General features: G+C 41.8%; 1 protein-coding gene across 1 annotated transcript in view; it reads right to left on the bottom strand.

Annotated features, from left to right (window-relative positions):
* sema5ba (sema domain, seven thrombospondin repeats (type 1 and type 1-like), transmembrane domain (TM) and short cytoplasmic domain, (semaphorin) 5Ba) overlaps window positions 1–15,751 on the bottom strand; it is a 114,767-nt gene that overhangs the window by 15,353 nt on the left and 83,663 nt on the right. Inside the window, exons 11-16 of the mRNA XM_073473758.1 lie at window positions 9,247–9,364; window positions 8,628–8,812; window positions 7,024–7,167; window positions 6,032–6,179; window positions 5,182–5,407; window positions 2,718–2,930 (exon numbers count right to left, since the gene is read on the bottom strand). Coding sequence (XP_073329859.1) covers window positions 2,718–2,930; window positions 5,182–5,407; window positions 6,032–6,179; window positions 7,024–7,167; window positions 8,628–8,812; window positions 9,247–9,364 — 1,034 coding nt within the window. The remainder of the gene's footprint in view (window positions 1–2,717; window positions 2,931–5,181; window positions 5,408–6,031; window positions 6,180–7,023; window positions 7,168–8,627; window positions 8,813–9,246; window positions 9,365–15,751) is intronic.

Genomic DNA, 15,751 nt, shown 5'->3' with positions numbered 1-15,751 from the left:
TGTCCTGAGTCTGGTTTAATAAGATTGGCCTGTTAGTCTGTGGCCAGCAGAGTTCTGGGTCAACTGATTCTGGTCTGATGAGGAGTTTTAAATACATAACTTCATTTGTCCGAGGAGTCTCTGCACTGCTGCAGCTGTTGGTTACCATTAGCTAATGAAGTTAATGATCCGCTCAGCAGTATTTTACTACCACCATCTCCATCACTCCCTGTCTCCATTTCTGTCTCTCAGTGTGCGTGTCTTTTCTTTATGAACCCATAATATACTGAAGAAGTTAGAAAAAAGCCAAGACTGTCTTGATCTGCACTTGATTTAATTGTTTATAACTTCATTCAAGTTGTTTTGGCGAGATTGTTGGAACAACTTGATGGTAAAAAAAACAGCACATGAAGTATTCATATCTTCAAACTCATTTAAGTCTATCAAATATCATGATTAAAGTTCTCTGCAGACTGATTATTCAAATCCAGATTAATGCTTTTGATCTAAGGAAGCCTTATTTGGAGCAAGTCTTCATTTAAGTGATTTTAAACAAGTGTTTGATATTCATATTCTGGCTACATTACAGTATATCACAGCAATCATCATCTATTGTCGAAATGAAAATTTAAAAAAATTACGCAAACAATCTGTTACGTGTCAGATTTTAACACCCCAGCTGACTGGGATTTATGTGGCCATATCAGAAGACCCAATTATTTATCAAAGTTTACAGTAAACAAGGTCATCCTGCATAAAGCACAGCACCGACTATACTTCACATAATAGAAAGTGAAGCCACAATAGTGAAAAAAGTGTTGATGGTGCAAGTCCATGAAAATAACTGAAAGAAAAAACAAATGGTGAAACTACAGATTGTCCGGATGTTTTTTCAGATTTTTGTATTCTGAATAGAATCCTACCTGTTTTATTTGTTTTCTTGTTAAAAAGGTTTGATTTGACTAATTTGATTTGATTTGTGTTATTTTTCAAAATAATGAGCTGGTGATAGTATTTCACTCCTACTTAATTTAGATACACATGATTTAATATAAGAGGAAAATGTGCACCTTGGATGGCTCCAGCCCTGTGGCCACTGCATCAAATAAATCTGCACAATGCTTTAACCCATTTCTCCAGGCATGAAGTAATTGTCCCCTGGAGATTCAAACATCCAAACAGTTTTGCCTGGACTCCCTAGAACATGAAATGTAGTCCTGAATTGATTATTTTCTACTAGATAGTAAATTGCTTCCCCTAATAACACAAGTGCAGTATTAAAGTATAGTCATATCGGACCACAGTCTGGCATTATTGAAGGTCCGCTCTGCAGCAAACATTTTCCCCAGGCGTACGTGGTGCCTTAATCCAAAGCCTCTGGCAGATGATGATTTTTATCAGGGTCATAAATGCACAAATTGACCTTTGCTTGGAACAAATAAATCCCTGGAGATAGGCTACAACAAATTTAAAAGCTTATGTGAGAACAAAATGAGTGATACTAAAAGGAAATCAATATGTATCACAGCATGAATGGACAGAATTAAAACTATGCAAGATATTACATCCGGACCAGAGCTGTTTTATTGCTGGAAGACAGCTATTCAGCCAACTCTGTCTCTTATTTAATGTGATTTATTCACCCAGCGATAACATTAATCCAGAGAATTTAATAGCTTTGGATGCCCACAAAGCATTTGATAGGACTGAATATTCCTATCTATTCACAGTATTTTAGAGGCTTGTCTTTGGCCCCACATTTTGTTCCTGGATTGTAATTTTGTACTCCTCAAGCATTCGTACGAACAAATAACAGAATTTCAAAATATTTTCTTTTTTTTGTCTGGTGACAACTCAGGGGTGCCCTCTGTCCCCACAGAGCTTTGATTTGGTAATTGAACCCCTCATAATTATGCTAAAATATACTGTTAGTTTAGTTACATACATAACGTATATACTGTACATACTTTAACTTTATGCAGATGATCTTCTCCTTTTCCTGTTAAAGCTAAATTCCTCCATACTGGTTGCTCTTATAATGATCTGACTTTTAGAGTGTTTTGGGATGAAAAATCAATTTAACAAAGTGCCATCTCTTTCTGATAATGAAAAAGCAAGTAAAATGTCATTCCAGTCTCACCCATTTCCACTAAGCCTTGATACATTTACATACTGTATTTAGGCATGAGTGTAACACATAGATCAGTGTAACAGTAACTTGAAACAACATTTGATAAGCCCAAAATCTGAACAAGTGTAAACCCACCTTTACTGGGTATAAAAACCAAGAGTAAGAAAGAACTGTCTGTGAAGGCAGAAACAGGAGGGAGGATCGGCTTTGCCAGAGTATATGTACTATGAATGTGCAGCCAACCTCCATAAACTGACGCCCTGGGTCTCAGACCTGTCACATTAAGAAGCTCCAGTCTGTTCTCTAATGGAACAACACTCCAGAATCATTGTGTTCTTTGTGCCCCAATATCCCATATTATGTATAATAGAAAACGTTACTTTACAAATAACCCTATTATACCCATTATACCTTTAATAAAGTGTGCACAACTGGTATAATCATGTATATATATGATAGAGCAGTGTATGTGCTGTATGTTAGATGTCCAATGTTTTCAGTCTTGTACCACTTTTTGTGTTGAAATGTTTGCATAACAGTGGAAAAACTAAATAAAAAGCAGTTGATGATAAAATAATGAGCCCTTAGTCATCATGACTTCACTCACCAGGACACGACTGGACATTACAGTCCTGGTACTCCACAGGCGAGCCGCGGCATGCAACGGGGGCACTCTTTCCTTCTGGTCCGGCGCACGTTCGCCGACGGGTGCGGTAGCCTTTGGCACAACTCTGCGAGCAGCTCGACCAGGTCTCCCACGACGACCAGCCGGCGCCCGCCACTCTCACCACTGGTGTCTTCAGGAGCTCCTCGACAAGGGCTACAGAGAGAAGAAAGACCAGGTAAAATACAGTTCAGTTTGAGATGAAAGTCACCAAAATATATGCAGTGCTGTCAGAGAGTCTGAGAGACTAAAGGATTTAATGTGAAGCATGCAGATTGCAGATTCTTTGAGTGTAAGTCACACAGTAGATACGACTTTGCCAGCAGGCATATTTCTCTGCTTGTCCTTCTCTCAAACTCTATCTGTGTCTCCTGTGCATCCCACGGTTCCCTGCTGTCGCTGTTTCATCTGTTTGTCAGAGTCGATGCAGCCCCCCCAGAAGGCTGACAGGGGGAGACGGGTAATCGATTCAGGAGAGGGGGGCATGAAAAAGCCACTGGTGGGGAGTAGCAGACTGTGACCCTGTGTAGCTCTCTGTGTGCCGGTGAGTATGTGGGAGTGCTGGACTGTGACCCCGTCACTAACAGCATGTAGGGGAGCTAACAGGTCTAACAGGGGGCCCGTTCACCATGTCAGGCTCTCACTGGAAGAAATCTTCACACACTGATGCCTCCTGTTCAAACAGGCGGGAGAATATCTGTGTGAGGTAACTATATATGTCTCTGTGTAGATACAGATAACAGATTATTATCCTATTGACATTTCTCCACACATACACTAAAGAAATCTCCTCGGACTAATCTTTTCCTTCTCTGCACATTTCCTTTTCTATTGATATCCAATTAAAACTCCAAAAATCCACAAAGATTTCTGGCTTTCACTATTTATTCACATATATATTCATTCAGCAGCTGCGTCCCGAAGGTGGAAACTGGAACGTTAGACTTGAACTGACAATCAGTCATCAAGTAACATTTTCACTTTAACGTCTGTTTATTCACAGTGCAGCATCATCCCGGGGAGTCTCTGCATGGATTACAGAATAAATGAAAACATCAGACACACACCCAGGCCACTCAAACACACACACACACACACACACACACACACACACACACACACACACACACACACACACACACACACACACACACACAAACAGAAAAATAAAAGTAATAATTGAGTGTCATGACAGAGACAATTAAATTAAGTTCAGTTTATGTTAACAAGTGAAGGTTACTAATTGTCAGGTAGTCTTTGGAAGGTTTACCCAGCCACTGAAACTAGGAGGGATCATATTACACAGAAACACAGGCTTTTAGCCTCCATTTGATAATGTTAGAGCCCACCTGCCAAACTCACAGTGGGGGCTTATTCCAAAGGAGGAGAGCTCAGTCCTGTAGGAGCAATTGGATAACCAGTGCAGAGAGAACGTAAAGAGTACGCAGGAGTATCAGGTGAAAAAAAGGACCCATGGGTGTGTATGTCATCCACTAAACTGAGTTGACCACACACAGTTGTATCGTGACTTCCAAAGATTTGTTGGTTGAGGTCCCTTTAAAGGGATATTCCAGTAGTTTTGAACCTGGGCCCTATATTTACATGTTTAGATATGTAAATGATTCATACCGTCCTTAAGCTTTAGAATCAGTAAGTCGATCGCCTCAGCTGCAATAGATGCAACGTAAGTTGGGTAACTATGACCATCAAAGTTACGTCCGTTTGGACTTAGACTGGCTGATTACTTAAATGATTTTGAGAATCTACATGAGGCAACAATGGTAACAGCTCACCTTGCTAAATTTCAGAGTGAGACTTTCTGGTTACAAAAAAGATCTTATTATTTATTGAAAAGGTGCATCTTCATAATAATCATTTCTGAAATGTTATCAGACACTTGTGACACCTTTGTGTGACAAAAACAAGCACCTTCAGTGGATGTAACTTTGACAGTTGCAGATGCCCCGAAGGATTACATTACAGCTGTGCTAGGAGGGGGGTGATCTACTGGAATTCAAAAATAACAGAATTCTCCTTTAAGGTGTCGAGGACAAGGGGTCAGGTATCTGATAGCAATTAATTAATTAATGTTGTAAAGATGTGAGGTAAGGGCAGTAGGTATAAACATAACTTTTTGTTGTTACTCTCTCACCACTGAATGGGTTCCTGTTTAATGTGTCAGTTTTGCTGCTGTCATAGTCCTACTTGTCCACAGAGAAGCTCTAGGATTCGACTCGGGTCAATGACTCAACCAAAGTGAGCTCTTTAGCTTCAGGAGAATCTACTTCAGATTAAAACTGAGCAGTACAACTTCTTAGATATCATAGATGTAAATTCTATTTCACTCTAAAACGTTGAATTTCTTTTATTTACCCACATTCAGAGATAAGACCACATCTGAACTTACTGTCTGTCTCGCAGGCTGCTGTACCATCGTTGGGACAGTAGCGTGTCTCCACCTTCCTGCGTCCAATCTGCAGTTCGTGGGGATCAGACAGGTGAGCCCGGCACATATAGCGCATCCTCTGCTCCTGACGAGCTCCACCCTGAGTCACATTGACGGGCATCCAGGGGGTCCAAGGTGTGTTCCTCTTCACCTCTGGACATGCCTCCAGGTTACACGCCTTGTACTCCTGGATGAGAAGGTGGCACAAGTCAGGGGGAAGTTTGAATATACAAAACCAAACTCTCAATTAGATTTTTTAAGTCCAAGAGTTGATTGAGAAGAAAATGTTTATACGATGTTAAAATGAGAAACTTTTATCGTAATCACTGACTGATACTGTTTCTGTATAAAGCACAACTGTATGTACTATGGTTATTGAGCAACTGAAATATTGGTCTTTCTGTTACAAACTGAGCTCCAGATGGTCCCCAGAGTCACCGACATTTAACAGACATTTTTTGGAAACACGCTGTCAGTATACCGACTCTGACAGCTGAGCTATTCAAGGTCAGGAGAGAAGATCAAAAACATGTCTGCATTTATCTCCGCTGTCATCTTCACCTGCTCACCTCTAAAATGGTTTTGCCCTCACAAGTGTTGCTGTGCAGAAACACACAGTTAAAGTTAAATGCATATAAATAATTATTTTTTGACAGAGCTACAGCAACAGTGTGTCTCTGAAAGAAACAGAACTATTTTCTTTTCTCCTTAAACTACTAAATGTCTGCTTACAAGCCTACGAGCTCTGTCACAGAGGGAGGCTGACAGATGTTCTTCTATGTCTTTGTGTGTTTATCTGTGTGCTTCCTACCAGTGCACATCCTGGGCAGCTGTTGCCATTCTCGCAGGTGCGGACCCTGGAATGGACGCCTCCCCCGCACTCAGTGCTGCACTTTGTCCAGGAGCCCCACGGGGACCAGAAGATTGGCTGGGGACAGGACACTCCTTCATTACAGAACCTGTGGAGATGGCAGCAGGGAAAGAGCAGGATTTTAAGAGGATTGATTGGAACAAAAATACAGACGTAGTGAGAGCTGTAGATTTGAGATTGGTACTAGAGTCTGACTTGAATCATAAAAATTATGGATCGAGACTCGACTTACAGTTGACCTACTTGAGACTTGATTTGAGACTGAAAGCAAAAACTGAAGTGTTTCAAGTGTCAAGTTTTGATCTGGTCAGAAAGCACAAAACAATAAAAACTAACATCCCTCATCAGAACAAAAACATTACTGGTCATTTGTTCACTTCAGAGAGTAATCTTATTTCTTCATTTCATGCAGTTTCCCATTGTCATGTACACAATGACTGCTGTCTCTAAGGAACAAAGGCAGAAGTAGCGCGACATAATGCTGAACGTAAGGGAGCATAGTGGATGATTGACTGAGCTTGCAGCTCGTCTCTTCCTAGACAGTCAGTGATCGTTTCTTGATGGCTACAACCTTTTCCCAATATCGACTTTAGGCAAGTTCTACTTGCCTAAACCCGCTTGTCCTGACACCTGATAGTGGTGTCAGATGATAAAACACTTAAATGGCTTATATGTTAACACTTAAATGAAGGCAATGATAACCAACCAATTTTGTTATTTAAAATCTAAACTCACAAAGAAATAAAAGACAGTTCTGGTATCAGTTAATAATCTGGTTGAGGAAGACAGGATATCTAATCTTGACTGCAACATATCATAGCATCGCTAGGTTGAATATGTCTGTCATGATATAATAAGCCTGAGTTTAGTAATTGACTGGGAGAAGACTTGATCACTGCAGTGACTTGACTGACACGTCTGGTTCCTCTCACCTCTCATCTCTGCTTGGCCCCACACACACACGGCCGCCATGTCTGGGTGATGGGTTGTTACAAGAACGCTGGCGCAGCTCGAAGCCCGTACCGCAGGTTGTGCTGCACTGTCCCCATGACGACCAAGGCGTCCAGCCTCCATTTCTATGGCAACAGACACAGGAGAAAGTATTAGCAACCTGTTTCACAATGCTTCCATTACCTGCATAATTATTCACCATGCTTTTAGTGTTATTCTATCACAGGGGGGGAAAAATAAACTGCTTTTTGGCGCTGTCTGAATTTTACTGTGATTCTGAGCTTCCAGAAACAGAAACACACAGGGAGCTCATTCTGACTGGGAGACATTCATTCAATTTGCTTAAGTGCTTTGTTCCTGGGTAGCACTTCTCATGATTTAATTGCCACTTTCTGCAAAAACACAATTCAATTTCGACACCAAGGATTAAATCTGGCACAGCTATCCAGTGGGATGGAGGTGGCTGAGCTCTTTGTCTCTGCTCTGCTCTCTGTAACACTGATTGGCCAATTCCCCTGCAGACAGAGGCGCTGAGAGGTGTCACAAGGAGAACCTGGATGTCACCTACATTTTCTAACAAGATTCCTCACGTTCATGATCTTTGTCTCATTCTGTCAGCGTGTAAATTGTGCCCTGCGGTGGACGCTTCAAAGTCAATCAGGACATTGCTGCTACAATAGCAGAGTTTAAGAAAAGATGTTAGAGTTCTCATGATCCTGGACCAGACTCATTTGCAGAATGACAGGTTTAATGTGCTCAATCATAGCGTTGTAATAATTTAAACTTGACAATGTCCAGTGTGCTGGGCCACAGCTTCTGCTTTGCTTTAGGCAAAGTAAATTCATTAACACACCCTTTAAACACAGACAAGTGTTCTACATAAGCAACAGTTAGAGAAAAATGAAATGAGAAAATAACAGACAAGGAATACAGTTACAGGACAGTAAGATATAGAGGAAAAATGCAGCAGAGAAAAAAATAAATCTGCATCGTCACTAAAAGCAGCGTCACCATCTTTTGGTTCTGACCCGAGGAACTACAGACAGACCGCTTCCTAAAGATCTCAGGGACCTACTGGGCTTCTATTCTTCAAGCATATCAGAAATGTAATTTGCCACGAGGCATCTTAAGTAATTTATAGAGTAGCAAGGGCAGTTTAGAATCTGTTCTATAAAGATTTAAGGGGAAGACTGAATGTTCTCTGTTCTCCTGGGCATTTCTCAGTGTGCTGCAGTTTTTCTAATTACCAGCTTCAGAAGACAGGAAAGAGACTGTTGCACATTGCTGGAGACGAAGGAATTGAGGAGCTTCTCTAAATCTCGTCTGGACATAATACTATAAGTTCTTGTTTTCATATTAAAAGGCAGATTTAGATACTGCCTTGATGTGGACATCATTCAGTCCCTCCTACTCGTCAGCTCATACAGTGATTACTTTCTTGTGTTTTCTCTATTGAATGAAAACATCTTTTCAATTACTGCATCAGTAGTTATAGTTATTATGAAACCTTTATTGAGTTAAATATGAAAAAAGAAATGTTATTATGAAGATTATATGTGGTGGTGGTTGTCGGTCTTTTCCCTACCTGGAGCAGTTGGAGACTTCGATGGTGGGGCCCTCACAGTTCTTGCCTCCGCATCGAGGGGTGGGGCTGTCACAAGACCTGGAGCGGCACAAACAGGAGCTCATGCCATCCACACCATCATCGTTGTTGCAGGGTTGCCATGGCGCCCAGGGTCCGAAGCCCCCATTGGTTGTTTGGTTCCGCAGCTGGAAAACAAACATCAGCCGTGACAAGAGTGAGATCAGACGGTTATTAAACCATCCAACAGCTCAGCGTGGAGAAGAAGTAGGTACAGAGTGCAGGACTTTTACTTCTAAGAAAGAAAGTAAATGTTTCCAGAGGATTATAGAGGGAATACATTTACTGCAATTCACTTCATTTCAGCCAATTTCAGTCCAGTTGATGTCAGTATAATCTTATCCATTTCATTTCAGTCCAATTCACCTAGTGCTCTTCCTCTGCCAGTCCTATATCATGTCCTGTCTTGTACAACACATACATGAAGTCGTTAGTCATGGATGACACCAGCTGCTGTGACATATGTGAGATGACCTCAACAGGGCACCGGAGAGTAATGTGCCCCCTGAGGACAGATGTGACAACTTTCTCACAGTAAATGCTGCAATGACGTTATTCTTACCGGACAAACGGTGATGTTCTGTTTCCACTGGCTCATGTTGGAGCTGTCCTCTAGTGTGGTGCATCTGCGCTGCCTGAAGTCCCAGCCACAGTAGGGGTCCCTTGCCTCCAAGCACAGCCTGCAGGGGACAGAGAGAGAGAGACAGAGAGGGGAGGAGGGGGGAGGACAGCGTTGTCAGCACAGTGAGTAGTGTAATCGTTCAAATGTAGCAGAGTTAGAAAGGCAGTCAGTTTTACATCTGTCTTTCCTGGAGAGATGGAATATAATCACCCAAAAATATCAAATAAATGAATGAACAAACAAGTATGTTGAAAGGGCAACTTTACACCCAGTTTTAAACACGCCTCATGTCTTTGACTGAACATGATCAATTTTCCACAGATTCTAAACATCAAATTTAAACAACATTTTCTCCAGAGAAAGGCAAAGAACTGTCGCTACAATCAGAATCAAATGATAAGTAAAGATAAGCAAAGCAGAATAAAACTTAATAAGAGGAGCAAAGAAAGATCTTCATTGGCTGATTATTTTCTGCCGAAACAAACTAAATAAACAAACTCTCTTTGTTTTCATGACTGAATAAACTGAAAACCTTAAAGGACAACACAGTTTCATACTGTTTTACTTTGGTTATATGTGGCGGACCCTGCCACCTTTCTAGCTTCAAATAGTGTTCTGGTATCTTATATTCCTCTGAGAATGGATTGTTTATTCACTATTCACTATTCACGATATTCACACGTAATATTACCTCACTAATATTGTAAATATTAAAATTCAGAGTTTTCTCCAAGACTACAGAGTACCCCTTTAATTTATAAATCACCTTTCAAAACCAGAGTTACATGGAGCTGTACAATGCAAAACAACTCTCCATAAACGAATGGCACAACACAGGAGGTGGAACGACCGTCTTTGAACAGAGGAGGTGGCCTAAGACATTACTTATCACCCACCTACAATGCTGTACTGAGTTTCCTCCCCAGACAGCTTAACAAGCATTCACACCTGGGCTCACCTAGCCCTAGCAACCCACATGAAGGCCGATTGGGTCAACGACCCACAAGTGGCCCTAACGACTCTGTAAGGACACTCCCACACAGAGTGTAAAAGCCTGCTTCTCCCCTCCAGTTAGTTAGAACTGAAGAAGCCTCTTGGATGAGAGGTGAAACGTCTTCAAGAAACTGAAACACGTCCAGTGGCCCATGATACGGCACTTAAAGAGAATTACAATGAACAAGACTGGAGGAGACAAACACATGAATAAACCATGTACATATACGTGACTGTACATATACCCAGATCTCAGCATCCATGGAATGATGATCCATGGATCATACTTGTTCTGACATGTGCCACGGATCCTCGCTCAGATTGGGATCTGAATTTAAGTTTGGAGGCCAGCTTGCTGTTCGGAGCCCTTTGGCTCAAGTCCATTTTTTGTCATATCCAGATTGTATCCAGATTGATTTCAGGAATCTGGATGCTCCTATTGGATAAAGTGTCTTTTGTGTCACTCGTAGTGCAACACCAAACAACACACAACAATGTCAAATCCAGAGCATCTGAGCAGACCCCATGCTGCTACTAGCAGAATGGTATGGAAGACAACACAGAGGACAACAGGCCATGGACAGCAACCATGAAATAAACTCTCCTGACTCTCCTGAGGCGTTACTGATGCCTACTTCATTACCATAGCAACACATGCAGATATGTTGGTGATGTCTGGACACAGTTATGTTCATCAGGCCATTCGTGACACATTTTTGTATGTGGCAGGGCAGGTTGCCACTGCTATCGGGGAATGTTGTTGCCATTAGAGGTTTATTTGGCTTGCAGTGGTGTTGGGGCGGGTGGTGCGTGTCAAGTGCCACATGACCCAAGGTTTTCCCGGCAGAAAATTGCTTTGTAACGAGATGATCAATGTCATTTACCTCATCTGTTAGTCCTTTAAATGTTGTGGCCGATCGGTGCATTTTACTAACTTAAAAAATGTGGATTTAGTGTTAAGCTTCTGTTTAAAGAAACAGAAATAGAGACATGTAAAATAAAGTATAAAACAGTGAAAAACTAAGTTAGAAAAGTAAAGACAGTTACTACTATTAATATTAGATATTGCTATTATAGCTTCTGCCCCAGGGAGGAAGAGAGTCAGAATAAGAGCCATAATGCTAATCCAGCTGGGTTTAAGGCCGCTCCTGGCTAATGTCTGGTCACAGGAAAAGGAAATGGACAATCTGGGACTCAGGCCGGCAAAACAATGTGAAATCAGAGACTGTTGTGCCCACAGAGACCTGCTTCCACCACCACATCTTGGATCAAGCTGTTGCACTCGACGGGCAGACCGTGTTCTGAGCCGACAGAGTTCAGGACTACAGCTGGACTAGGAGAGGTGGACTCATCGATGCTTGGTGCTCACACACAGTCAAAGTTGATGGACAGTGTTTCCCTGATATCAGACTTTTGATATGAAGATGGTCCACATTATCATCACCCTGACGCAGATCCAAAAGATACACTACGTGTTTATGTATATTTCTATATAAATAACTGTATATATGTTTGTGTAGCATGAATACATACATACAATACATAATACATTACCTTATACCTCGTAAAACATGAGGGCACCACAGAGACTAAGCCACATCTAATACACCGGCCTCAGACCTGCTGTACTGCACATTCATTACAAAGACCTGAAAGACGACAAAATCAGACTTTGGGTGTTTTCCCTCAGCTCTCACACAAACAGCACTAACACGCTACATCACCCAAACAGTGATTAAATATTTGTAAGCTCCTCCAGTAAAACAGAGGCTTAATGATGGCTAATTAAATCTAAAGCTGTTAATGACGAGGCTAAGCCGGCAGAGCTGATCTGGATGCCTCAGGAACGCTGGATAAAGGCATCGACTGAATATCCGCTCTCTCTCAAAGACTCCCCTTCGCTTTCTGCCTCCCTTCCTCTCCTTCATATCCCTCTTTTGTCTCTCTGTCTCTGTCTTCAACTGTCCTCCCTCTCACAGCGCTGCAGGTTCCCTTCCTCCTTGCGCTTCATTCAGCTGAAAGGAGAGACGCTTGTTGTTGTTGTGTTTTTTTTCTCTCCTGGCACAGACCTTCGTGGTTTATTTGAAGAGCCCTGTAGTGTTTTAGCCTGGAGGGTGAGGAATCTCCAAGTGTTGATACAGCTCTCTGTGCCAGGTCTGGGGCTCCGTGGTGAACCCGGGGTCGGCTTAGATCCAATAAAGACATTACTGCGGAGCCAGCACATCAGAGGTGACCCCACAGAGAGAGAGCGAGCGAGCAAAGGAGGGCAGAGGAGAGAGAGAGAGGGAGAGAGAGAGAGAGGCCATGTTGGGTGATCTGTGGCAGACTACCTTCATGGGCGAGACGCATTCACCGATAACCTTCTCGTGTGTTACTTTAATTAAGTGAGTCTATTACAGCGACGCAGGATGCAATCTCCAATACAGATGAAACAATAATCATAATGAGGTCGGCCACAAATTCACAGTTCAGTGAACCTGATAGTTCATTTGAAAGGGCGGAGGGAGGAGCGCTGCCATTTTGGATCAAGGTCGGCGATATTGTATCCGAGACGGTTTGATGAGTGGCCTTGCTTCGTCATCGTGGCTCCTCATTTTACTTTGTGATTACCAACACACTCACCTTCAACACACACACGTACACACACACACACACACACACATACACACACACACACACACACACACACACACACACACACACACACACACACACACACACACACACACACACACACACACACACATTGCAGAGATCAGCTAAGCGGAACAATTAATGAGTGTGTGTTTCAAGGATGGAATAAATAATGTTATATGAAAGGGAGAGGTGTGAGGGATTTGAGGCCTAATCATCTCTGAGTAAAGTGTGCTGAGAGGCAGGCTGGGAGGCGTCTGACCTCATGGAAAGACACATTTAGTCCTGGATTCACCCTGTTGGTATTAATTTAAGAAAAACTCTTGTTACCATATGAGAAAAGAAGATTACAGCTCGACTGAGCAGACCAGAAAAAACAGAGGTTAATGAGGTCGGATACCTTAAATAAGGTGGTGTGGTAACAAGTCCTTAGACCTGCAGTTTGCATTTTTCCACATCCTGTTCCCATCGTCTCAACAAGTGTGTAAATGAGACTACAGAGGTTGTTGGGGACATTAAACGTCATCACAGTGAACACAGAGACTCATCTACTCACCAGTCCGTCTTTACAGGCTGACTTTAGTTACAAACTATTCTAACTCTACTTTACAACTTGTACATTGATCAGTTTATAGAAAACGTGTATAGTAATTGTGTAGTAAGATGCCTCGTGGTGGTGACGTTTAAGTCAAGTGAGCGTGATGTCATCTGTTTATAGCCTTACATTAGCTTTTTACTGCTAGAGATTTAGGTTTAGGAACAAGATAACCTTGTTCATCAAGGTTATCTTGATGAACAAAACGTGTCCATATCATAAACTTGTGTTTGACACAGAGATTATTTTCTGCAATAATCTAAAGTACAATTCAAAAATCCCACAGAGGGAACCAGAGCCATGCTAACTTCAGTTAGCTACAAATATATGTCATCCCGACACCACTCTATATAAGGTCTGCCAATAGTTGGTCTGCTTCAGTCTTCCCACTAACATCTACACCTATTTGAATTTAGAAGTTTGTCCCAAATCGGTGCTTTGCTGCACCATTTTGCGTGTGTGGACGCATACTTTTGTGACCTTCATGCCTGAAACTGTTTTTCCTGGTTTGGGCACATCTATTTAGTTCCAATTAAAGCTACAGCATATACACTTATTTAATCAGGTAGTTAACAAGAAAAGAGAAACCTGAGAACAAGAAACACAGTCATAATCAGACAAGCAATCAACCACCATACAAAAACACAAATACGTCATTATGTCCTGAGACGATCCAGCATATCTCGCTGATCGAAATCTAAAATCCAAAACCTCTCTTTACTGTGTTTCATCCAGCCCAGCTGGGCTCTACACTGCCAACATCTCACTGCATATGTGAAATGTTAATTCATTGCTCTGGTGATTGACTGAACTGACAAGCTGGCTGGCAAAAAGTGCTGAGCTCTGACGGTAACAAATCCGTAATTTCTCCATGAGCAAAGAGTGGCAAACAAATCACTCAGCTCGCAGCTTCTCATTTTGAGCCAGAGTCGAACATCGGCAGCAGTAGGTCATATCAGCTGTCTCCAGTTAATGAGAAGATGGGACAAAATAACACTTACACTGTTTGTGAGGTAAAAACATAAACACACCACTCTATACCATCACTGTATACCTGTGAATGAGTGTTTCTGTCGTCCCAACAAATCAATCAGTGATACAGCCTCTCTATAGCTGAGAGCACATAAACTTCAGGAAACATTCTTACAGTTAAACTCTCATTTATATCATATCTGTAACTTAAGCAAATCAGCTTAAAAGTATAGAACAACACCTTGTCAATAAAATAAGGTTGGCTTAATTTAAAAGGCTACAGCTGGTATTTCAATAATTCAGATACATATTTAATCAACATTTAGGTAAATTAATGAATGGGATTGACTCTGTTTTGCAGCTAATTAACTCGAGGACATCCCATTATATAAAGCCAGTAAACAACCACTATCGCACAAAAGCATATGATGAGATTTTAGACAATAACGCATGACTGTTTTAACATGACAATGCGTCCCAAGCACAAAACTAGGTCATTAATGAAATGTTTTTCCCAGTTTGGCGGGAACAAAATTGACTGGTCTGCACAGAGCTCTGACCTCAACCTCATCCAACAGCTGTGGGATGAACAGGAATGCAGTGAAACACAGTGGTTGACCCGGCTAAAGGTCTTGGGAGCAAATGGCTGCAGCCAGGTTCCAAAATCAGGTTGAAAGCCTGAAACCATAAGAGTGGAGGCTGTTAGAGCAGCAGATATGTGCCCAGGGTTTTGGAAAGACGTGTCCAATTACACAAGAGTGTAAATTCCAGGTGTCCACATTATTGTCATGGTCACCAAAGATGGCCAAATGAGCTATTCCCAAAAAAGTCAGTATGCATGCTACACCTGCTTGTTTTTTGTGCTTTACATCGAAACTGCTGTCCCACAATGCCATGCAGAGAGGAAACAAGGAGCTGCTCACAGCTGCAACGACTGACTTTATTTGGTGGAACATTTCAGTGGGAGGCGTAAAATGGCTGCAAACAAAAAGGTAAGAGCTGCAAGCTTGTTTACATTGGTATTGTGACCAGGTTAGTGTCAGGGTGATATCCAGTGTGGAGGTTAGCTCATAGGCTGTTGTTGTTGTATCCATAGAGAGGGATTTTGAAAAACGCCAACACGCAGAGAGCCAAAGGGGAGAAGATTACAGACTGAAATATTCAGCCAATGGCAGGTTTATAACCACAGTCTACGTCCAGTGAGTCTCACTGAGACAGACTGTGTATTGCATGCATAATGTATTCTATTAA

The sequence above is a fragment of the Pagrus major genome, chromosome 9 (genome assembly GCF_040436345.1).
Source record: "Pagrus major chromosome 9, Pma_NU_1.0".
Classification (NCBI taxonomy): domain Eukaryota; kingdom Metazoa; phylum Chordata; class Actinopteri; order Spariformes; family Sparidae; genus Pagrus; species Pagrus major.
Note: the sequence above shows the minus strand (reverse complement) of the source record. Positions and strands in the feature narration are given on the sequence as shown.